The sequence below is a fragment of the Bos grunniens genome, chromosome 7 (genome assembly GCF_055505025.1).
Source record: "Bos grunniens cultivar Pamir isolate PY7600 chromosome 7, Bosgru_T2T1.0, whole genome shotgun sequence".
Lineage (NCBI taxonomy): Eukaryota > Metazoa > Chordata > Mammalia > Artiodactyla > Bovidae > Bos > Bos grunniens.
In genome coordinates this window covers 68,982,205-69,008,432 of record NC_141171.1, presented here as the reverse complement: position 1 = coordinate 69,008,432, position 26,228 = coordinate 68,982,205, and the positions used below count along the sequence as shown (strand labels likewise).

Sequence of the window (26,228 nt, the reverse complement as noted above, 5' to 3'; positions counted from 1 at the left end):
GGCTGAGCCAAAGAGCAGGCTGCCTCTACAACCTGGAAAAACAAGGCCACAGATTCTCCTCTAGCGCCTTCAGAAGTGAATGCAGCCCTGCCAACACCTGGATTTTAACCCTTTAAGATCCCATGTCAAACTTCGACCAAAAGAACTGTAAGCAAGTGAATCTGTTTTATTTTAGGTCACCAAATCTGTGATAATCAGTTACAGCAGCAACAGAAAAGGAATACAATCCCTCTCCGGACTGGCCCCTCCTCTGACTGCGCTACTGGTGCCCCTGACCTGGTTTTTTCAGGAAACCTCAGTCAGCATCATTTCAGCTTCCCTCGGCCCCAGCCCCCAGCAGACTGCGAAGCCAGGCAGAGTCGCCCTCCAGTGCCTCCTACATCCCTGACCCCTTAGCTGCTCCTTAGGTCACTGCCCTCATCCGGCCCTTGACACCTCCAGGGTAGATAACCTTATCTCAGCTGATCTATTTGGCTCTCTCATGCCTCCTTACCACTCGTTCTGCACAAAACTAACAAGCGAAATTTATTTCTCAAGTGTAGTTCTGTTCACATTTTCCTCACTAATGGAAACTGTCTATTGCTACTGATTTTTTTTTTTTTTAATTAAATGAATGAAAGCCCTCTGTTATGGGCTGACTTGTGTCACCCCCCACCCCCAAATTCATATGTTGAAGTCCTAGACCTGGGACCTCAGAATGTGAGTATATTTGGAGATAGGGCCTTTAGAGAGATGATTAAGTTAACATGAGGCCATTATCCAACCTGACTGAATTTGGACACACAGAGAGACACCTTACATGTGTCTACACAGACAAAAGACAACGTGAGGACACAGCCAGAAGGCAAAGACAGGCCTCAGAAGAAACCAACCCTGCTGACATCTTGATACTGGATTTCTTGTCTCCAGAAACAGGAGAAGATAAATTTGTTATCTAAGTCACCCAGTCTGTGGTATTTTGTTATGGCAGCTCTAGCAAACTAAGACACTCTCTATGCACCCAATCCGTTATGAATATCACCAAGAATTTCCCTACATGTACTTCACAGTTCCAACCCAGGCAATCTCCGAAAACTTTTGCCTCTGAGCCTTCCCTGATGCTGCTTCCACCAGCTGGTATGCCCTCCCCATCTCCTCTCTGACAGATAAAATTCTAATTGGGTGGGTCAGCGGAGGTCAGAGCTGGGAATCCTAAGTCCAGGATTCTAGGTTCAACCTTGTGATTTACTAGTTGTGTGATGATGAGCAACCTGCTTATTAACTTCTCTAGGTCTCAGTTTTCTCATCCCTAAAATGTATATAACGATCTCTTTGCAAATCACAGGCTGTAATAAGGTTCCAATGATATTACATATGGGAAAATTTTACACAGTTTAAAGTACAATATATATATATATATATACACACACACACACATATAGTTACAATGTGTGTATGTGTGCAAAGTACACAAAAAGTGAAGTGAAGTGAAGTCGCTCAGTCATGTCCGACTCTTTGCGACCCCATGGACTGTAGCCTACCAGGCTTCTCTGTCCATCGGATTTTCCAGGCAAGGGTACTGGAGTGGGTTGCCATAAAGCTATACTCAAAAGCTACTTCCTGCGACAAGCTTTCTCTGACCCCCTCAAGGCCACTTAAAAACTCTGAACTTTCACCATGTCTTTTATCTTTAACTTTGTACATTTTTGTTTGCAAAGACTTGTCCAGAGCATGTTTTATAGTCAAACAGATTCGGGTTTAGCTCTGTCATTTGTCAATGGCAGGACCCTGAGTAAGTTACTTCACTTTTCTGGAGTTTCGTTTTCCCCATCCATAAAATGGGTATTGTAATAAAACATTCCTCCCAGGGTTGAGGTGATGATTAATTGACAACGTATTTGAAATACCTGCACAGAAAATGTTCAAAGAATGCTGTTTGTCTACTTCCCGCTTGATTCATTGAGAACTAAGACCCCATCTGTCCTTGCATACACGCCGCGCCCCCTGCCCCCCAGCCCTTCAGCATTTAGCAGGGTCTGATCAAGTACCAGGGACACAATATTTATTGAATGAATGGGCAGGGTGTGGTGAGACAAGGGTTTAGGCTATCGACGATATAGTGAGGAAGGTGCGCTGAGCTGTAGGCAGAGCCTGTGAATGAGAAATTGTGAAATTTTTTTGTTCTTTGTTCTTTTTAAAGAAACTAAACTTTTTATTTTATGTCTTAGGTCAGGATGTGCGCAGCATGTGAGATCTTAGTTCCCCAACCAGCAACTGCACTTCTGCCCCCTGTACTGGGAGCACAGAGGCTTAACCACTGGACTGCGAGGGAAGTCCCTGAATTCTTTAAATGTCAATGATGCATGAGGGTGAAATCATGAAAGCCAAAGGGAGAAGGTACCCACACAGGTGAGTCAGACACAGTCCCATCAAACCACTGGCCCCTGTCTGTGAATGATTTAGGCCACCAGCTTCCTCCAGTCAAGAATGTGTTACTGCAAAACTTTGAGAAACTTTGTGCTTTGGTCAAGAGCCAAAATTCCACACAGCCAGTAATCTATAAAGTACAAAACAAGGCAAGATATAATCAACTGTTAACCCCAAAGCTAGAGAGAAGCTCAGGAAAGCGAACAGTGTGAATAGAGTTGGGCCCCAAAGGTGAGCAGGATTTACAAGGCTGGAGGATACGGACCAGTGTACCCCTAGGCATGGAGAGTGGATGGGTGGGGTGGGAAAAAGGGCTTGAGGAGGTGGAGCCTTCTGAGGCAGTGGGTTCTTGGAATAGCTGAGCCCCTGCCTCCTCAAGGAGGGGCTATGTCTGTGTCTGAGGGCCACGGAGACTCACCATGCTGGAGTGCACTGTAGCCTGCTCGATGTACCTCGCGATGCCTGTGACAAAGGCATTCCTGTCCTCGAAGTTTGTGTCAAAGTTAGCCTGCAGGGATTAAAGGACAGGAACACTTAGTGGCTGGAAAACAGGTTCAAGATGGCTGGGTGTCCAGGAAATAAACTGCTGCCAGCCAATGCCCACGTTCTCTGGGGAAATCTATCTCCACACTGCCCTCTCATCTTCCACCGAGAAATCCCACCCTGCATTCCACTGGGCAGAAGCTGGCCACAGACAGGGCCTGCATCTGCTTCCCATGGGTAATCAGGTTCACCCAGAGAGCCTCACAAGTGAAAACTTAAACTATACAAGCCTAAATAGCTGTTAAAAGTGGAGATGTGTGTGTTTTTTTTTTTTTTTTTTTTTAAAGAGAAGCAGACTCACAGATATAGAAGAAAAACTAGTGGTTTTTTTCTGGAAGGGGAAGAGCAAAATGGTGGGGTGGGAGGCACACACTTAGTGGTGTAGGATAGGCTCAAGGTTGTATTGTATAACACTGGGAATATAGCCAATATTTTGCAATAGCTGTAAATGAAAAGTAACCTTTAAAAACTGCATTAAAAATGTAAAGATGTTTTTAAAGGTGAAGATACTAAAGAAAAGGAAAGGTATACACTGTTTTCATCTCGTTGTTGCAAAAATATTTGCCAGAGGGTGCAGATACCTCTGTACAAGAATAATAACTGCAGTAATTTTTTTGTAATAAAAAAACTGGAAACCATCCAAATGTCCATTAACAGCAAAAGGCTAAATAAATAATAGCATATCCATACAATGGGCTTATAGGTACTATGTGCTGGTTAAAAATAGTATGGTAGCACTGTAGTACTGTCAGGAAAAATATCCATGATAAATTTTACATTAAAAAAGTCAAATCATAGAGGCTTTTACCATCCTCTTTTGGTAAAAAAAAAAAAAAAAGTTATATATCTAAATGGTAAAAAGATGAGTGGATGTATATATGCATGTATATATAGACATAGTTTCAGGGAAATTTTTATTTGTTATATTTTGCTGTATGGCTTATAATAAAAAGATATCTACATAATTAAAAATTTACTGTGGGTTAGACAATGTGAATAAACCAACTTGATGAGTTGAACCTTCAGGCATGTGCTTAATAAATCAAGCCATTGAATGAAATTAGAAATATACTATGCATTTATTCTTAGTCTCATTTAGCAGTCCCAGAACTTTCAAAAGGTCAAATACAGCAAGAAAGCTAAAAATTTACAATTAACTTACTCTTCCTTAACATGGTGTACTTGCCCAGCACACTCAGACAAGGGGCTATTTGCAAGGCTGACTCCGGCTGCACCAATACCCTTCCCACCATGCCCGGTGGGATCACAGTTTTGAGCAACCTGATCACAGTTTGTCACGAGCTTGCCTCTTTTGGGCAAAAGCAAACAACTGTGACCAGCTTCCCCGAGCCATTATGGGCTGTGGGGAGTTGAAGATCTCTTCTCACATACACGAAGAAAAAGTAATTACCCAGGCGGGCTCTAGGGGTTTTTTAATGGTGATGTTTAATTCATGAGGTCAGAGCTGCCAAAACCTTGGTTGGTGCCACAGCACGAATAGCCAGGAAGGTATTTGGGGTCAGAACAGACCAACAAGCCTTTCCCTGGGAAGAGAAATGGCGCTGGTATATGTTTACTAGCTAATCTATTTCTTACACTCAGCTCCACCACTGCACCGGGGACTCCATCAGTTCATGACCTTTCACCTTCTAGATTCAGGCAGCCCCCTTCCCTCTGCCCGCAGGGCAAACCCTCTCAGGGGGTCCCCAGAATTCCTGAGCCCCTCATCCTGGTCCCGGTGCTCTGGGAGGACTTACCTGGTACATTATGGAGGAAGGCGGGGGCTCGATGCATGGCTGCTGGTCAGGGAGGGGCAGCTCTTCCAGCAGGTCCACGTTGGACAGGGCATCTTCCAGGGTGACGTGGGTGGTCATGGCTGCAGTTTCCGTTGTCCACGCTGAGGGGATGCAAGAGAAGGAAACGGAGAGTTTCAGGGGCCTCCAAACATTTCTCCCAGGCCACCCCTGTCCAGGCTTCTTCCAGACCATCCAGGGAGGTAAGTAACATGCGTTGAGACCACTTCCACTTGCTACTCAATCTGTGTGGGATATCTAAGGATATCCTTACAGTTTGTGTGTGTGTGTGTGTGTGTTAGTTGCTCTTCGTGACCCCATGGACTGAAGCTCATCAAGCTCCACTTCCACGGAATTCTCCAGGCAACAGTACTGGAATGGGTGGCCATTCCCTTCTCCAGGGGATCTTCCTGACCCAGGGACCGAACCCAGGTCTCCCACACTGCAGACAGATTCTTTACTGTCTGAGCCACCAGGGAAGCCCTCTTTACATTTACAAAGTACTTTTTTATGTCTATTGCCTCGACTGAACCTCACACCACAATCCTCTCATGGCAGGCCGTATTACATCCACATAATCGATGGAAGACCAAGGCTCAGGGAAGTTACATGATGCTTATGCGACCACAGAGACCAGAAGCAAAGGACCTCAAGTCATGCCTGATGCTGAGACTTGAGTCAAAGTCAACCTCCAGTTTTTGCTATTCGAGGAGATATTTATCAGTTCTACTCTTCAATTCTTGCATAACACAAATATCCATTATCAAGAGTGCCAAAGATTATTGAAACCAGAGTTTGAAGTTAAACTGGGAATCAGAGAATTCAGACTCCAGAGAATTTAACCTGATTTGCAAAAACATTAGAGCCATTGTCTTCCTTGGCCTAGAAGTATGGTATTCTTTGTGAGCTACACCAAGCAAATAAGCCCGAGATGGACATTTTTGTGTCTCAAACCCTGGCAGAGTACAGTGGCTTTGAGGAGAACTTTGCCAGACACTGAAGTTGAAGAGGTTCTAAACAGCACTTACCTATCTGGAGCTAACTGCTATTTTAAGAACTCAGCACTCAGCAAACAGAAAACTCATTTTTTAAAGCATATGCAAAACATTAATAAAACATGATCATGATTTAGGGCATACAACAAGTTCTTACAAGTTCCCCCAAATATGACCTTGTAGAAGTCATATTCACTGACTATGTGCCATAAAACTAGAAATCGATAACACAACTTATAGCAAAGAAAAAAACCCAAGCCTGTGAAAATTTGTAAAAATGTATCTCTCAGGTTATTCATAGCTAAAGAGGAATTCAAATAGAAATTATAAAATATTTAGAACCGAAAGACAGAGAGCATGAATAAATGTCTCGATGCATTTCACAGAAACTAAGAAAGCAGAATTGCATGAACTGAATTTTCTGCTCAAAAACCTAAAAATGGATAAAAATCAACTCGAAGAAATGAGAATGCAGGGATTACTAACTACAAAAGCAGAACTATATGAAGCAAAAAACAAAGAAAACAAAAGCAACAGTAGACTAGGTGAACAAAAATCGAAAAACTGAGTTTTATAAAAAGATGATGAAGAAGCCGCTGCTGCTAATCCTTTGTGAGCTAAGTCACTTCAGTCCTGACTCTTTGTGACCCCCATGGATTGTAGCCCACCAGGCTCCTCTGTCCATGGGATTCTCCAGGCAAGAGTGCTGGAGTGGGTTGTCATTTCCAATCCCTTAGTACATCTGAATAAAGAAATTCTGGGAAGGCAGACTGTGCTCCTGAGAGTGCCCCCCCCGCCACAATCCCCAAGCCCAGAGAAGCCTGAGACCCACATCAGGGCTGGAGTCTCAGTGTCAGAGGATCCGCCTTGCTCATTAGGAAATGAGAGACCAGGGCGGGACAGGACCAGCGACAGCACAGCTGGGCCAGGCTGTGACCGGCTGACACAGCTGCACAGTGCACCCACGCAGGCTGCCCCAGCGTCTTCCTAAGGCCTGGTCGGGAGGGCAGGTGGGGTTGAGCTGCTGAGTACCGCTTCACGCCTCACTGAGCTCTCAACTCACCTCCCTGTCACGCGCTCCGGCAACAGCGAAGGCCCCACCCAATGAGGGCGCAGGGAGCTCAGAAGTGACTTCCCCTCTGCCCTCAGCAGGTGCCTGGCCTCACGGGGGTGGGAGGTCTCAGGCCCTCTCCACACCTATGCTTCTTCCTCCACTCTCTCTCTGCCCTGAATTCTAACTGCGGTCTTCAGTTCTACAGCCAAACCAACCATCTGCCAGTCCACAGAAAAGACTGTCTTCTTTCTTACATTAATGTGATGTTCATTTTGCAGAATTTTTCAGGGCGTAATGACCTATATGACTTCTTATCTATATGATCTTCCCAGGTAGCACTAGTGGTAAAGAACCCGCCTGCCCAATGTAGGAGATTTAAGAGATGCGGGTTTCATCTCTGGGTTGAGAAGATTCCCCTGGAGGAGGACATGTCAACCCACTCCAGTATTCTTGCCTGGAGAATCCCTTGCAGGCTGCAGTCCATAGGGTCGCAAAGAGTCAGACACAACTGAAGCGGCTTAGCATGCAATGATCTATAAGCTTCAAAGCCCCAATAATTCTCTTCATTAATTCAAATAATAATAAAGCTAACATTTTAAGCCCTTCTCTGTGTCACTCTGCCAAGCACTTGACAATTTTAATCTTGTATCAACCCTATAAAGGGTTAATGCAAGTATAATACTATGATTATTCCCATTTTACGGATGAGCAAACAGAAGCTCCGAATTTAGATAATATTAAAAGGTCAAGTGCTGGCAAGTGGTGGAGCTGGGCTTGGAACCTAGGTTTGTCTTACATAAGAAAAGCCTAGATGGGTGGGATGGGGGGTTGTGAGAGGGAGGTTGAAGAGGGAGAAGATACATGTAAATATATGTCTGATTCGCTTCGTTGTACAGCAGAAACTAACACAACATTTGTAAAGCAACCATATCTCAATTAAAAAAAAAAGAGAGAGGCCTCAGTTCAGTTCAGTTCAGTTGCTCAGTTGTGTCCCACTCTCTGTGACCCCAAAGAAAGGCCTAGAAGCAGCTATTTATCTATGACTGCCAAGGCTGTGTCAAAGGACCAACTTGAGGCAGCTTCCACTGGCCAAAGAGGGGGCAATCTGAGGACCAATTTGCACAACTCAACGGACTTGAAACAATACAAATAGATGTGTATCCATAAGATTGTAAAGACACTTAATAAAAACTTGGTTTTGTGCCTCTGTTACTGTTGGACGATGCCTGTGAATGAACTTTCATGTTGAAAATCAATGAATAAAAGGAAAGAGTTTGCAAACACTGAGCCATTCTTTCCTGTACCAACTGCATCACTGGATCACTAAATTGTAGAAGAGATGGCTGCTTCTCTATTTATAAAGGTATTTCTTTTTTCCCCATAAAGATTCACAGAATTAAAATATCCCTAGTTTTCAACACCTAATGAACAAATGGACATAGGCTCTGATCATCAACCACTGCTTACGTCACTACATGAGGGACAACCAGGCGTTCTGTGCCTCCTGATGGAGAAACACACTATCACCTCAGGGAGAGTGCTGAATCCAAAACACTTGAATCTAAGCAAGCTTTGGATATCATCAGACAAGAAATACAGAGGACAGAACACGTTAAACCACCACAGCGATGCAATTAGTAAAAGACAATCTATGAGAAAGTCTGCTGGACACATAACTCAGTACCTTTAACAAATAAAAGTGCAAGGGGAAAAAAAGATGGAGGTGGAAGTTACAGATGATAAAAGACTTAGACTATCACATGTGTTTACCTTATTTGGTTCTTATTTCAAACAAACCTTCATAAAGATGAAACTGTAACATAAATTCAAAAATGGGAAAATTTCTCTCGTAGTCACTGACTTGATTATTTGACAATATTAAGGAAATAGTGCTATTAATTTTTTGATATGACAGTAATATTGAAGCTATGTTTTAAAAGAGTCCTTGTCTTTAACAAGTACCTACTAAAATATGGATAAAAGGATACAGGGGTTTGCTTCCAAATAATACTAGATGGGGAATGAGTGAAATAGATAAAACAAACAGAGCTATGAGTTAACTGTCAATGCTGTGTGATGCTAACAGAAAGGGATTTATGATAATTTTTCTATTCAATTTTAAATACATTAGAAAATTCCCATAAAAACTCCCAGCTCAGTGTATACACTCCCAGTTCTGATCTATCTTCCGTCACTGCATCTTCCCTGACTCCTACTTGCCATGATCTCTGCCTTCTTCTTCCTATAAACTGGGTTTCTTCTAGGCTTTGAGATTCCAGAATACTCATTTACAAGAATAACCCTTAAGATTTTCCCCTTTAACACAGTAAAATGCCCATCCATCCCTTGAAAGAGAATCAATAAGTGAACGGCCTACAGAGCCAGTAAATTAGGAATCTTTATTTCCGTCATAAATTCAGCTTCTCTAATGCATTTCTCTGTTTGTTTGTAGATCATTCACTGCCTAAGGGAGAAGGAAATCAGATATTTCTAACCCAAGTGCTGGAGGTCACTGCCAACTCTACATCAATCAGAAAGAAAAAACATTGTGGAAATTTTAACTGAGGTATACATATAAGTACTTCTTTTCCAGCCCAAGTGTCCTACCTTTTACACAATCTTCCAAAGGAGAAGAATTCTTAATATTCAGTCCATGACCACGTGGCCATTTTGTCACTTTGGAAAAGAAATTAATAAAACTTTGAAAAATTAACACTGTTCTGGGAGCAACATTTACCAGACACAGCTGCAAGCTGCAATGTGGGGCATTCATGGCAGATTGAAATTCAGTGTCTTCATAATAAACTTAAACTCAGCAGCCTGGTTTCATTGAGAAGTAATAACATTGGACTCCCAGGCAATCTGGTTCTGAGAAGGGTTTACAGCCCCCCACCCCCATGTTGCCAAGATGACTGATAGATTCTGAGCAAAAAGGGGCGCACCCCACAGATGCAGGATGGGTACTAGGAGAGCCTGGCTTTGGGACTGCAGGTTGATGCATTCTAAACAAAAGATCTGCATTGTCATTTTCTGTCTGACTTTCTAGAAGGAAAAGGAAAAAAGTCATAATTTTTAATGACCTGGAAAACTAGGCTAAGTATGGTGGGTAAGCTCAAGCTCTGGATTCAAAATCTGTCATCTGTCACTTCCTAGCTGCATAACCATTAAGTATGTTACATAACCTCTCCGAACCTCCCTTTCCTTATCTGAAAAAAGGTGATGATTAATAATAGTCCTGGTCCTCAGTGACTTATTGTGAGCATTATATAACATCACAGCACGTGGAATGCTCAGCCCAACAGCAGGCACACAGCAAGCACTGGAGAAATGTTAGCTAGTTGAATGGCTTCTTTTTAAGAGAGCGAATGGATGAATTAAGCACTGCAAAAACACTCCTACAAAAAAAAAAAAAGGCATTATAATTATCACTAATTGTCAACTCCTTAGATCTTCCATGTTGACTTCCTCAGGCACAACTCCTCTGCAGGTTCCAGGGGACAGGTGTTATTTCTGCTGTTTTTCTAGGGAGGACACAATGTCGCTGAGAAGTAAAAACATTCATTCATGGTCACATGGTCACTAGTGGCCGAGTCAGGGCAGAAACAGCATATCTTGGCCCCCTGTTCTATGCCCTTTCTTCTAGACCACTCCTACTTTTGAATTTTTTTTGAAAGGTACTAAGCACTTTATTATTATTTTTTTTAATCTGACTGCCTTTTCCTTCTTCAAGAAGAACAAGACTCTGCCAAACTAGAAAGATTACGTAACTGTCACTTTTGGGTTTCATGACAGGCCAAGAAATATTTTCTCTGTGTAAATCTCCCCAGCTAGAAAGCAACTAAAATAAACAAATTAAAAAAAAGTTAAAAAATAAATCCATATGTATATTTTTTATGCAAATAAAAAATACATAAATAAACATATAAAAATAAATAAAAGGCAGGCTGAGGCTGAGTAGCAATTGATTGATCAAGGAAAAAAAATCAAAAGAAGTAATTCAGAAGGTGACCTGCTTTTCCATCATGTGTATGTGCTAGTATGTCTGGAGATTGTGAGGGACGCACATTTGCTGTGACAGGACGTGGCTGCACAGGTCACAGGGTTCTCCCAGCAGCTGACACCCTCTCACACATTAAAGGCAGCTTCTTTTCAGGTGTGGGTACCATGCAGGGACACGTAACTTGGGCACATCTTACAGGACTTCCATCGGGTGTGCCCACATGGACCAGGGGGCTGATTCTGAGAGGACTGGAAATGAAGAGTTTTACAGGAACACTCCACTTATTGGTCAGATCTTGTGGCTCCAAACCCCACAGATGTCACTCGGTGCTACCTTTAGAGCATGACTTGAACCAATCCACAACACGCAGCCACAGGTAAGGAGCCAGCCACACAGTGGAGGGTAGAGAGGAGAGACGGAGCTATACAGGGGGGACAGAGGAACCACACAGGCACAGGGGTCCGGGCCATGGAGTGTAAGGGGAAAAACTCCACACATTTCAGCAGCCTGCAAGAGTACCACCAATATCACGGTACCCGAGAGTACTCAACAAATACCTTACACACTGCCAGAATGAGCCTAGAGCTAGAAGAGACCTAAGGAAATGGGTACCTCCTTAAGAAGAATTTCTGACTCCCCGGCCACGCTACCTGAATCTACTTTCTCTCGTGGTCCTTACAGACTCCAGTGTGTTCCTTCTATATTTTTTTAAAATTAAAAAAGATATTATTAAAAATTTATTTATTTATTTGCCTGTACTGGGTCTTAGTTACATCATGTGGGATCGTCAATCTTCGCTGCGGCATGCAGGTTCTTTAGTTGTGGCATGTGGGATCTAGTTCCCTGACCAGGGATCGAACACGGGCACCCTGTATTGGGAGCACACAGTCTTAGCCACTGGACCACCAGGGAAGTCCCAGTGTGCTCCTTATTTAAAGTTCTATTTCACAACTTACCATGTGTTCTCTCCTGCCCTAAATGATCCTGTTCTCCTTGAGGACAGGAGCTGTGTCTCACACCCACGAACTAGCACAATGCCATGCACACAAATGCAGCTAGAAATCAAGATTTTTTTCAATGAATGGATGTCCCAAAACATCAACAGAGGCATTACGATGTCCAAGATACCAGGTTTTTAAAAGCCGGGCAGGTGACAAGGAATATAAGTAGTAAGAAAGTCCTTTATATTTCAAAAAGAACGTCATTGAAATTATTCACATATTTAATACCTGAGCAAGTAAAGTGATAACTTGCAATATTCTGTGAACAGTTATCTATGAACTGAAATCTCCTTCCTCTATAACCGCAGGTTCTGATTTTACTTATCCTTCAAGATCTCTCGCCTCTATGACGTGATTGCTTTTTCCCTGGAACTCCCAAAGCTTATCAGCACAAAGTTGGGGAGGATATGAAATCGGAAGGAACCCTCATACATAGCTGGTAGGAATATAAAATAGTGCAGCCATCTTGGAATACATTTTGGCAGTTCCTGGAATTTTAAAATACAGAGTGACCGTATGACCCAGTGGTAAGTATATTAGTAGTACCTACCTCTCTTCCCACACTTTCTGCCTCAGAAGGTTTCCGAGTACTAGTACTTCCTCTTCCCACGCCAGGGCAAATGTTGCTCATTGACTACAGCTCTATTTCTCAATGAGTTCACAGGAAGCCTCCATATACTTTTCATGAAAGACAAACCTCCAAGTGACAACTAGCACTCAATCTGAGTTTGTCTGTGAAGTAAAACACGTGTGCCCTCCACCCCAGAGCAGAATGACGCTTGCATGTTCAAGCTCCCTGAGGCCACAGACCATTTCTCACATATCACTGAAAATCTCAGAGACCTTAGCAGGATGGCAAGGGGATAGGAGGCACAGAGGACATACTGGATGAAAGAAGGCATGAACACGCCTGAATTCCCCAACAACACAAGAGGAATGTGGTGGCTTAGCCTGTCTTTATTTCTAGCTTTCCCGTCCCTTCTCCTTCACTATTAATAACATAATTTACATCAACATGGAATATGCAATCATATCCTATTTGCTTAGTAGTTTTTTTCTAAATAGGCTTTTTGTTTCAATTTTATAATTATATTTTAGAAGGAAACTTTATATCATGATCACTAATAGAGAACTACTATCACCTGCCATAAACAGAGGGAGGGGACATATGTATACCTATGGCTGATTCATGTTGATGTATTGCAGAAAACAATACAATATTGTAAAGTAATTATCCTCCAATTAAAAATAAATAAATTTTAAAACAAACAAAATTAAAATAGAAAATAAAGAACACTGAAAACAAACACAGGTCTGAGTATCACATGAAAATCATCTCACACCCACCATTGATACACCCATTTGAATGCAGAGTTCCAACATAGCTAGGAGAGATAAGAAAGCCTTCCTCAGTGATCAATGCAAAGAAATAGAGGAAAACAACAGAATGGGAAAGACTAGAGATCTCTTCAAGAAAATTTGAGATACCAAGGGGATATTTCATGCAAAGATGGGCACAATAAAGGACAGAAATGGTATGGACCTAACAGAGCAGAAGATATTAGGAAGAGGTGGCAAGAATACACAGAAGAACTATATAAAAAAGATCTTCACGACCCAGATAATCATAATGGTGTGATCACTCACTTAGAGCCAGACATCCTGGAATGCAAAGTCAAATGGGCCTTAGGAAGCATCACTATGAACAAAGCTAGTGGAGGCGATGGAATTCCAGTTGAGCTATTTTAAATCCTGAAAGATGATGCTGTGAAAGTGCTGCACTCCATATGCCAGCAAATTTGGAAAACTCAGCAGTGGCCATAGGACTGGAAGAGTTTTCATTCCAATCCCAAAAAAAGGCAATGCCAAAGAATGCTCAAACTACCGCACAATTGCACTCATATGGATGGAGGAGCCTGGTGCGCTGCAGCTCATGGGGTCGCTAAGAGTCAGACATGACTGAGCGACTTCACTTTCACTTTTCACGCACTGGAGAAGGAAACGGCAACCCACTCCAGTGTTCTTGCCTGGAGAATCCCAGGGATGGGGGAGCCTGGTGGGCTGCCGTCTATGGGGTCCCACAGAGTCGGACACGACTGAAGCGACTTGGCAGCAGCAGCAGCACACACTAGTACAGAGAAAGCAATGGCACCCCACTCCAGTACTCTTGCCTGGAAAATCCCATGGACAGAGGAGCCTGGAAGGCTGCAGTCCATGGGGTCGCTGAGGGTCCGACACAACTGAGTGACTTCACTTTCACCTTTCACTTTCATGTACTGGAGAAGGAAATGGCAACTGACTCCAGTGTTCTTGCCTGGATAATTCCAGGGATGGGGGACCCTGGTGGGCTGCCATCTATGGGGTCACACAGAGTTGGACACGACTGAAGTGACTTAGCAGCAGCAGCAGCAGCAGCAGCACACGCTAGTAAAGTAATGCTCAAAATTCTCCAAGTCACGCTTCAACAGTATGTGAACTGTGAACTTCAGATGTTCAAGCTGGATTTACAAAAGGCAGAGGAACCAGAGATCAAATTGCCAACATCCGCTGGATCATCGAAAAAGCAAGAGAGTTCCAGAAAAAACATCTATTTCTGCTTTATTGACTATGCCAAAGCCTTTGACTGTGTGGATCATAACAAACTCTGGAAAACTCTTAACGAGATGGGAATACCAGACCATCTGACCTGCATCCTGAAAAGTCTGTATGCAGGTCAAGAAGCAACAGTTAGACCGGACATGGAACAATAGACTGGTTCCAAATTGGGAAAGGAGTACATCAAGGCTGTATATTGTCACCCTGCTTATTTAACTTATATGCAGAGTACATCATGAGAAACGCTGGGCTGGAAGAAGCACAAGCTGGAATCAAGATTGCCGGGAGAAATATCAATCACCTCAGATATGCAAATAACACCACCCTTATGGCAGAAAGTGGAGAACTAAAGAGCCTCTTGATCAAAGTGAAAGAGGACAGTGAAAAAATTGGCTTAAAATTCAACATTAGCAAAACTAAGGTAATGGTATCCGGTCCCATCACTTTATGGCAAATAGATGGGGAAACAATGGATACAGTGACAGACTTTATTTTCCTGGGCTCCAAAATTATTGCAAATGGTGACTGCAGCCATGACATTAAAAGACGTTTCTTGGAAGAAAAGTTATGACCAACCTAGACAGCATATTTAAAAGCAGAGACATTCCTGACAAAGGTCCATGTATTGAAAGCTATGGTTTTTCCAGTAGTCATGTATGGATGTGAGACCGGGACTACAAAGAAAGCTGAGTGCCAAAGAATTGATGCTTTTAAACTGTGGTGTTGGAGAAGAGTCTTGAGAGTCCCTTGGACAGCAAGGAGATCCAACCACTCCATCCTAAAGGAAATCAGTCCTGAATATTCATTGGAAGGACTGATGCTGAACCTGAAACTTCAATACTTTGGCCACCTGATGTGAAGAACCTACTCATTGGAAAAGACCCTGATGCTGGGAAAGATTGAAGGCGGGAGGAGAAGCGGACGACAGAGGATGAGGTGGTTGGATGGCATCACTGACTTGATGGACATGAGTTTGAGTTTGAGTTGGTGATGGACAGGGAGGCCTGGCATGCTTTAGTCCATTGGGTCACAAAGAGTCGGACAAGACTGAGTGACAACTGAACTGAACCCCCATTGATATGATCACTAGAGGTGGTTTAGTGTGGTGGTGAACCAGAGTCGTGACTCTATCACTCCCTGACTGTGTGGCCTTAGGAAAATGGCATAATTGTTCTGAGCCTCACTTGCCTCATTTTTGATATGAGGAATAATATGAGTAGTTCCTATTTCATATACTTTGAAAACTAAATAAGTTAATCCATGCGAACAGCTCGGTAGGTAGGAAGTGTACCATAAAAGTTAGTCCCCCAACAAAACCAAATCTAGCAACATATAAAAAGGATTATACACTAAAACCAAATGAAATTTACTGCAGAATCTAAGATTGGTTTGCCATTAACATCCAAAAATCAATGAATGTGATAAGCCATCCCCACGGAATAAAGGATAAATCCCACAGGATCATGTCAACACAGGCAGAAAAAGCATTTCACAAAATTCACACTGCTTCATGATAAAAACACTCAACCAACTACAAACAGAAGAGAAATTCTTCAGCCATATAAAGGGCAGCTACAGAAACACCCACAGCCAACATCAGACTTAATGGTGAAAGACTAAATGCTTTCTCCCTAGGATGAGAAAGAAGGCAAAGAGATTTGCTTTCTCCATTTCTATTCAACATTGTGCTGGAGGTTCTAGCCTGGATATTAGAACCATTAAGAAAGACAATGAAATAAGTGATATCCACATTAGAAAGGAAGACATAAAACTATCTCTATGACATGGTTGTGTATGCAGAAAATCCTTTAAAAGCCCACTAGAAAATTACTAGAATGAATAAACATGTCCAGCAAGATTTCAGGATATGAGATTAACGTATGGAAATCAATTGTATCTCTATACATTAGCAATGCTCAATGTAAAAATGAAATTAGGAAAACAGCTCTATTTACAATAGTATCAAAAGTAATAAGACATTTAGGAATAAATTTAGTAAAAAGAATTGTAAAATCTATACTCTGAAAACTATGAAACACTGTAGGAAAACAAAAGAAAGGTCACATAAATGAGGGGCTTCCCATGTGGCACAGTGTAAAGAATCTGCCTGCCAGTGCAGAAGATGCAAGAGACATGGGTTCAATCCCTGGTTTGGGAGGATCCCTGGAGCAGGAAAATGGCAGCCCACTCCAGTATTCTTGCCTGGAGAATGCCATGGACAGAGGGGCCTGGAGGGCTACAGTCCAGGGGTCACGAAGAGTCAGACACGACTGAGCACAGGGCACACGCACGCATACATGAGGTGCATTTTCATAGGCTGGAAGACTTACTGTTAAAGTGGCAATACTTCCCAAACTGATACAGATCTAACACGATCTCTACCGAAATCCCAGCTGGCTGCTGTGCAGAAATTGACAAGTTGTTCCTAAAATTCACATGGAAATTCAAGGGACTGTTTAGAATAGCCAAAACAATCTCAAAAGAGAACAGAATTGGAGGATATACACTTCTTGATTTAAAAACTTACTACAAAGCTACAGTAATCAAACAGTGGGGAATAAGGACAGACATATAGATCAATGGAAAGAACTGAGAATCCAAAGATAAAGTATCACATTTATATTCAATTGATTTTTGACAAGGGTTCCAAGGTAATGCAATGGGGAAAATATTCTCTTTTCACCAAATGGTTCTGGGATGGCTGGACACCACATTCAAAAGAATGAAGTTTAACCTCTATCTCACACCATATAACAGATTAATTCAAAATGGATCAAAGACATGAACAGCTAAAGACAGCTAAAACTCTTACAGAAAAAAAGAAGTAAACCTTTGGAACCATGAAATATGTAATGACACCAAAAGCATAAGCAATGAAATAGAAAGTAGGCAAAACTATGCATCATCAAAATTAAATTAAAACTTGTACTTCAGAGGACATTATCACATTATCAAGAAAGTAAAAAGACAATCCACAGAATGGGAGAAAATTGGAAATCATATATCTTCTAGGCATGTAGAATATATAAAGAACTCTTAAAATTCAATAAATAAAAAGACAATCCAATTTTTAAATGGGCAAAAGATCTGAACAGACTTTTCTCCAAAGAAGATATACAAATGGGCAATAATCACATAAAAAGATAATTATTATTCTTAGTCCTCAGGGATATGCAAATCAAAATCATAATGAGATATCACTTCATATCCATTAGAATAGCTATAATAAAAAAGACTGGTAAGTACAAGTGTTGGTGAAGGTGTGAGATTGGAGCCCCCAATCATTGCTGGTAGGAATGTAAAAGAGTGCAGCCCCTTTGGAAAACTGTGAGGCAGTTCCTCACAGTTTAAAACACAGAGTTACCATAAGACCCAGCAGCTGCACTTCTAGGTATATTCCTAAAAGAAATGGAAATATATACTCACAAAAAAACTTGTACATGAATGTTCATAGTAGCATTATTCATAATAGCTTAAAAGTAGAAACAACTCAAATGTCCATCAAATGATGAATGAATAAATAGAATATGGAACATTCATACTATGGAATATTATTCAGCCACAAAAAGTAATGAATTATGGATACATGCTACATCATAGATGAACTTTGAAAATATTATACTGAAAGAAGCGCAATATGCTTTTTAAAGGAAATATCCAGAATAGGTAAATCCACAGAGAAATAAGGTAGATTAGTAATTGCCTAGATTTGGGGTAGATATTGGGGAAAATAGGTGGCATTGCTAAAAGGGCATGATGTTTCTTTCTGGGGTGATGAAAATGTTATAAAAATTCATCCTGACGAAGGTTGCACAACTTTGTGAATTTACTAAAACCACTGAACTGTATGCTCTAAATGAGTGAATTATACAGTATGTGAACCATAACTCAATAAAGCTGTTACCAAAAAATGTTAGAATTTGTATGACCACTTTTGGAGACCTTAGGGTATATATAATACAAGCAGGAGCGGGACAAAGAGAGCGGGAGTGGGAGCCTGGGGAGTCTGGGGAGTCTGCTGACCTTACATGCATGAATGAAAATGAACATGAGAGAAAAGGACAGCAAGAGACACAGCCACACCGACCCAGGGGGAGCCCCTGGACTGTGGGGTGAGCAGAATACCATGAGGCAGGGCCCAAACCGGGCCCTCCTCTGCCTGTTTCTGTGGCCAGGGCCTGGGACTGTCCTGCCAAGGAGTGACTCCTCAGACACAAAAATCTGTGGGTGGGGTGACAGGCTTTGAGATTTAGAATGAGGACAAGTCTCCTACCTGAGCTCTCTCTTTCTACTATGAGGACACTGAGGTCAAGAGATGAGAGGACTTGGGCAGGGTCCCTTGTGTAGTTAGGGGTTGAGCTGGGCCAACATTGCAACTTCCTGGGAGACTGAGGGGAACCTGATGTGACAGTGCTATAAATGAAAAAGAGGAATATTAGGAGGGAGGGAAGGAAGGAAGGAAGGAAAGGAGGGAGAGAACCAGGGAGGAAGAATTCTAATTCTGCAATAAAAGAAAACTCTATGTAAGAAAGGAAATACAATCAAAGGACATACCGTGGCTCTCTAGGGGTCATCATTTACAAGTCTTCATAATGCAGATGCTTTAAACATAATTTAGGTTAAAACAGAGCTCTTACTATATTGTAAGATGCGGGCAGGAGAGGGAGGAGGATGGTGTCAGAAAGTGAACTCTTCATCCATCACAGCAGGAAGTGAAGAGACAGTGCGTAGCACAGATAAATCAAGAAACGGGCAGCAGAAGCATATCATTTAGAGATCTGGAGGCAAGTACTGGAAGAAACGGTGAGTTAAAGGCAGCAGCCCTCTACAGGAGGTGGGCACTGGATGCTTGTTTTTCACTGAGTCTTTCAATACTATTTGATTCTTTCAAGCATGTCTATGTATGGCTTTGATCAAAATTTAAAAATTTATTTAAAAGACAACAACCCAAGGCTTCCTTGCTGGCAATCAGACAGCTGGCCCAGTCCACAGTGCTGTCTCAGGCAGCCTCTGCTAAGCAAGTCCCTCCCTGTGGACTTCGGGGCTCAGAAGCCCCATCCCCTGCAGCTTCTCTCACACAGGGGACCTGAGCTCAGAGCAGAGAAGTCCAGGTCAGCCCCGACTTGGGTCTCTGGAGAAGGCCTACCCGCTTCTCTGTTTACAGCAAAGGAAAACATGCTGGTGAGGCTACAGGGCTTATCACTGTATTTGCCGTTTCACTCAGCTTCTTCCTGTGTTGCCAGGGGTGAGGAGGCCTTTCTGTTGACAACCTACCCAGGCAGATCTCACCCTCTTGGGAGGGGCAGTCTTGCCACCAAAGGCAGCTTGCTGATTTGCTCCTGCTGGGACAGGACACCATGGCGGGGGCAGGCGGGGCACCAGTGTGACTTGTATCGGAGGAGAGGGGAGCTGCCTCTCAGAAGCACCTGCTAAAACTCAGAAAGGGAAGCCACCACATCTGCTGTGGAAACAAAGAGCGAGACTTTTGTTCAGTCACTGGCTTGGAGCACGGAAACCTGTTTCGTGGATGTGAAGTTGCAACTTGAATGTGGCTCAGCCTGAAGACTGACATCGGCCCCTGAACCTTTGCCTCACTCTAAAAGGGCAATTTCCCCGCCCGTAAAATATGGAGGTTGGTCTTGTAGTGGTTCTCAACCACGATGGCAAAACCTCTGTTGTGAAGGTTATTGCGGCAACTTGTCCTAATAACAGTTTAAGAAATGAGGCTGGCAAACAAGCTGCTTTTTATGATATGTAAGGGAGGGGTCAAAGTCCTCTCACGGAATCATTGCTTAAATGTTCATCTTTTTTCTTGAGTGGAAGAAAATTGTGCTACAGCTGGGAGGGGGACTGGCTGCTGGGTGTGACCTACTGTATGTTGACACTGTTCATCAAATGCACTGAGGAAAAATGAAAGCAAATCCCAAAACAACTAGATAGGAATCACTGAACCAGAACCTCTCTCAGGGTCATTCCAACTCAAAAGCAAATGACCGTGACTATAAATAGGACACTCCATCCAAAGGGAGTCCTTCAAGACCACGCTTCCCAACAGGGCCTATCCTCTGTGGTCTGAGTATGCAGGGTGCCATAAACCAGCCCATGAACATTCTTGCCTCATGCCTTTGTCAAGCTCTCTCTACTCCCTAGTGAACTGTCTTCTCTCCTTCTCATATCCTACCCTTGATCAGTGTCAAGACCCAATTCAAGACAGACTCCTCCATGAAGGTCTGACCAACTGAACCATCACAAGCTTCACTTCTTGGATTTCCAAAGCACTCACAATCTGGAGTCCATAATTTCCTATTGCATTATAAACTGCTTTATATTTTACTAATTCTTTGAATCACCAAAAGTGACAAGACAAGGATTAACTGTCATCTTTTGCGGGGGCTGACCCATAGCAACTAGCACAGAGCTGGGCACATCCTAGGTATTACTTGCTTAACTAACACTTCATGAACAATTTGCTGAATGCAAGAGCCAATGGTCAACAATCAAAGTCTTCTTTAAAAAAAAAAAAAAAAAACACAAAATTTAAATCATCATGGGCCCCTAAGGCACCATATCTAAGTCAGTCTTATTGTAATAAGAATGTAAGGGGATATATTTAGAAGTTTCTTCTGTCATTGTTTCCACCTCAAAAAAATAAAAAGCAGAACTTCATTTCTCTTTCCCCTATGAATGTATAGCATTCTTGGAGGTTGATGGCTGACCCTGAGTTTTGGATTCTTATCTCATCGTTCATATCTTGCCTGAATTGGTCTTAAAGCACCACAACTGAAAAACACAAACAGAATATCATTCTCAGGTATCCCTTCACTTAACACTGAGCTACTGAGTGTCTTCTTTGAGGGTCAGCCCTGCAGAGTCTCTTTGATCTCAACTGGGCCTTTGGTACAGTTAGACAATGCTCTCATTCATTCCCATCTGATTTCTTATTCCACCCACAAAGGCAGCTGTTCCAAACCTCCGGACACCTCCCGCACTCTCCTTACCAGTCCACCACCTTTACTTTCTGCAGAGGACCTCATCTCCTGCATTATTTAGAAGACAGAGACCACACACCATGGACACACTAAATATCTCCCTATTCCATAAAGAGATAAATGCCCGATAACCACTGCTCTACAATGGCCTAAGGATGATGCAAACACGAAATCAAAAGACCTATTGATGATGTCATCATTGAGTCTTTCTTGGGCAGCTCTCCAGGTCATGTTTACTCTCTCCTCTCCTTATACTGTTGCTGAGTTGCCGCAAGTCTATCAAAATGCCACTTAGCCAGAATGATCTCTGCAAGAAATTCTGCCTGAACCCAAGCTCTGCCTTTTCAAAACACTTTCTTTCAAGAATTGGCGCCCACATTGTTTTCACCTCTGCTGCCAGGGTGCAAGAAGTATGACCTGATTGGTGGTCCTCTGAGGCACATCGCACACAGTCCTCAGCATAGTGGCCAGGGCGCGGTAGCCGGTACCCAACCTCTTTGCATCCTGGGAGGCGTCCCACAGCCACTGACCACATTCTGAAGTGTCTTTGTACAGACAAGGCCTTCCAGGGGCCTTGATAGAATCCGTGAATCACAAAGTGCCTTTCAGTTTCCCTTTCAGTTGGCTCAGGGGTACAGAGAGACCACAGATTTGTCTTCTTCAATTGACACACAATATATAATTAATAAATTGTCCCTTTAGGAATGGAGGGCAGCCATCTAAAAGGGCCACACACTCAGGAACTTCCTTCTCTCCTCTGTTTCCAGGGCCTTTTCTTCTTCTCAGACTGGGGTTTACAGACATTATCTCATCCGTGGGCTCCCGTGGCAAAAGGTAGGTAATGAGCTGGGCAGGCTGCTTTCAGTTCCCCAGTTTTCAAAGTCAGAGAGGTAGTGGCTGATTGAAAGGCACACAGCAAGGCAGGGATAAATCCTGCGTCTGAAGACCACAGTATACTGCTCTCTCTCTGCCTGCATGCCCTTAACATTTTTGGTGGGGTTGCAAAATGCTGAATGTACACAGAGGAAGAGGTCCTTCCTGATCTATGTGTTGAAATGTGAGAACTACCTCTGGGTGTCTGCTCAGTAAATTCCTTCCCCCTTCTGTCTGCCTACTCCAGCTACATCTACCTTCAGTGCGCTACTCAGGAACGTGTCCCAGCTGAAGCCCTTACTGACATCCCTGCTTATCAGGCTTTCCTTTGGCTACCTTTAGCAGCTCAACCTGGGACTGGGTTTCATGGTCACAGAGACCAACTGCCCTGGGAAAAGCAAAATCCAGGAACGTTCTGGAGGTACAAGGGTTGATAAGAACTCTGTGTGGACGACACCTCCTTCTCCCAAACTGGACTCCTCTTAGCACGTCAAGGAACTCCTGTCGCTCCTCATCCCCACGCAGTGAAGACTTAACTGACCAACTCACAGAAGGGCTGTTCTTGGACATGGCCACCAGCAATGTAGTGTCCGTTGGGTGACCAGGGTGGAACCTTCCTGGTGGGAGGCCCTCTAAAGCCATGGAATTCTTTAGCAGAATCAACCATGACAACAATAAAAAAATTTGTCATCTTAAATTGACACAATATATAATGTAGCATGAGTCACATTCTTAATGATTATGTCATTAATACACTACAACAATAGACACACACATAAAATAGTATTTACTATGTGTTAGACAGTTTACATAGCATTTTCATGCAGCCCTTGTCTAATGAGAGCATCCAATGAAGTACCAGCTCTTTGCCCACCACAGCTGGCACACTGTGTCACTGCCAGGGGCGGCAGCATCCTCCACCCTCTTGCTCCACCTCCATTACTAATGCAGGGTCCATCCTCTAGACCCTAAACTCAGCTATGCTCCTCAGAACAATAAGACCAAAGGCCTTTTACAAAAGCTCCAATGAGATGACTGATGTCTGGTTTCGTCAACTTCAAGTGAATAATTAATACTTGCCAGTAAAGAAATAGACTCATTGTTATGGTAGCCACATGGAGGCTATAAAAGGCCATTTTGTGCAGCCCTTGGTGGAACCCTGGGGCCAACAGCAGCCAAAAGAAACCTCTTTGAGAGGGTAGGCTGATCATCAAATGTGGAGGCTGGAGGAGCTCAGCACTGTTTTCCAGGAATGCTGTTCCCAATGTTAATCAGCTTGTTGCTTATTCATCACCTAATTCAGCTTTCTGGTCAATGACAGCAGCCGAGGCCCTCTGAATGCCCAAGAGGGCGTAATATATCAGAGGGGACATGCACTATCCCCTCAAGACCTTTTTCCACTTTTTAAATTTTCTTGTCTACTGTCTTCTGTGGGCCAGCCTCTGATTTGATTGGAGTAAAACTCTCTGATCCTGGTGGATTTTACACCCTCCTCCTGGTCTAATGTGTAAAATGACTTTTTCTCTTTCCATTTCCAGCAGGGACTGAACAAAGTAGGCTTGGATGCTTACGGAACCAGTCAGAACTGGCCAGAAAATATAATAAAGCAGCTTAGTGAGCAGAGCTCTAATGCCCCCAGCCAGAGGCTCAGTCTGCAGAACTAGCCAGAGGAACTGGCTTTGTGAGCAATAACACACTCTCCTTGTGGCCTCGGAGCTGCCCTGGCAGATGGCAGCCAGTGCCAACAAGTAACTCTCTATGGGAAAGTCTCACCTCCTCCAAGTGGTCACTGGGTGCTCAATAATACCCTCGAGTGACAGTAACCCTGACCAGTTACACACAAATATACACACACACAACTCTTATGGTATTTTTGTCCTCAGGGCCAAAGTTGCCCTTGCAGCAAGCAAACAGAGCTGACAGCTGCTAGCTGTTGTCATTTCAGCAAGCTGTTCCCCTAAACTGCTACCCAGTTCCCCACCCCCACCTCCAGCCCACTGCCTGAAATTCCACCACTAGAGATATCAAATATTATTTACTTAAAGCTTTATTTTCCATTAAAATACCTCCAAGTTTCTGTTTCCTTTCTGGTCAAATGACTTCTGAAGCACCTGCTCTGTGTCTAATGGGAGATTCTTGTGTATTTAGCTCTTGAGGATTAATGTGTTCACTGGCTCCTTTCTTGAAAACAATTTTTGACATAGGCAAATAGCCAGTGGGGATGGTGGTTCCGCAGGGCAGTATCTGGAACTGGAGGTGGGCGGTCTTAGGGGTCTGATCGTGGAGGAAACAACTTTTAGGTCCTTCACCATCCTGCCAGCAAGATAAACCTAAGATGTTTTGCTCTCCAGCATTTGTGATCTCCATGCCTGCCAGCACGGCTTGCAACAGGGCCTGTGCCCAGGAGTAAGGTAAGACACCCACTGCGCTGGGGACACAGGCAGAAGGTGGAAAGGGGGAGTGTGGGAACCAGCACTCTCCTGATTTTCTCCGCAAGCCGGCAGGACTGCCCCATGCTCCCGGTCTAGCCGTGAAGGCACAAGCCAGCCGGCAGGAAAAGATCCTTGTCCTCTTCTTGGCCTGGCTGTAAGGGCCTATCAACCCTTGGCGAGTCTTTCTGCTGTGCTGCGGAAACCAGGCAAGCAGAGGTCAAAGTCAAATTCCCTGGGCTGGGGAGGGCACCTGGGCAGTCCTAGGGTCCTGCTCTGCCAGGTTCTCCATACAGAGAATCATACTCCTGTCGGACCATGCTTCCCACCCCCGCCCCCACTGCACACGAAGAGCACGCCCTTCTCTTCCTTTTCACACGGTGTACCCTTGGAGGGGGAGGGATGTCCTGAAAAGCAGATGCCGCTACAGACAGGTAGGCATCTTCCCGAGTCTTCAGAGCTCAGGAAAACCCAACCTTTACCCCAGGAGTCAGCCCACTCCCCCGCTTCCCCTACCTCCTCTCCCGCCCCCAGACAGCCGGCAGGGAGAGCGATGCTAGGCCGGAAGGCTTCAAAGCGGGTCAGGCGTGTCTCCTCTCTCATTAAAGCCCGCACCCCTAAACATCGCCTCTTCGCCCCTCGCCCCACCCATCTCACGTTCACTGCAGGGAGCTGTGAGCCCAAGGAGGCTGCCAGGCGGGCCCAGGAGGCCCTCGCTGGCCCTGGAGGAGGTGATGGTGGCTGCGGCCGCAGAGGCGGCGGCCGGCGCTATGCAGTACCTGGGTGCGGGGAGACCACCGCCGCCGCCGGGCTCGCGGCCGCTGCAGGTGTCTCCGGTGCTCGGGATGAGCGCCGCGTCCTCCCGGGCCGGTGGCTCCGGCCCAGGCCGCGCACCTGCTGCTGCTGCCACCACCGCCGCGCCCCAGCTCCGCCGTGCGTCGGCGCCTCCCCGCAGGAGGTACGCACTTCGGGGCCCAGAGTGGGCCGGAGAGGGTACGGGGCTGTTCCGGACCTGAGGCCCAGCCTTCGGAGGGTTTCGGGGTTCCCAGGCCGCGCTAGTCCAGCCGCCGAGCCGAGCACCCTCGCGGGGCTCGGAGAAGGGGTGCAGACCCCTCGCGCATCCTTGCGGCCGCGTCGCCATGCCCAGCAGCATCCCGGTCCCCACGCCGGCCCCAAGGCCTGCGAGCCTGGGTCTTACCTGGGTCTGGGGCAGGTCTAGGAGAGCGGCCAGAGGCTACCGCGGGGCCCCGCGCCGGGGCGCAGGATGCTCTGCCGGGCTCCGCTTGGCGGCCGCCGCGCTGGGCCCCGCCCTCGGCCCCGCCCCTCCACCCACCGCGGCTCCGCCTCTGTTCCCGAGATCCCGCCCCTTCGCCGCCGCGGCTGTCACACAAAGAGCCGGAAATGGCTGCGGCCAGGGGCTCCAAGTGCGCCCCTTAGGCCGGCCCGTGCATCCTGGCCTGCATCTCGGACTCACCCCAGCAAGGAGAGCCAACAGCGCCGCTTAGGGTGGACTTGTTCCCCAGGAGCTCCCAGACCTGGAAGCCACACCT

The 26,228-nt window shown here is 44.6% G+C and overlaps 1 protein-coding gene across 1 annotated transcript in view; it reads right to left on the bottom strand.

The window, feature by feature from the left end:
- Positions 1-25,995, bottom strand: part of CYFIP2 (cytoplasmic FMR1 interacting protein 2) — a 134,375-nt gene extending 108,380 nt beyond the window's left edge. The window contains exons 1-3 of the mRNA XM_086413755.1: positions 25,877-25,995; positions 4,707-4,846; positions 2,825-2,914 (exon numbers count right to left, since the gene is read on the bottom strand). Coding sequence (XP_086269881.1) covers positions 2,825-2,914; positions 4,707-4,823 — 207 coding nt within the window. The 5' untranslated portion in view covers positions 4,824-4,846; positions 25,877-25,995. The remainder of the gene's footprint in view (positions 1-2,824; positions 2,915-4,706; positions 4,847-25,876) is intronic.
- Positions 25,996-26,228: the final 233 nt, after the last annotated feature.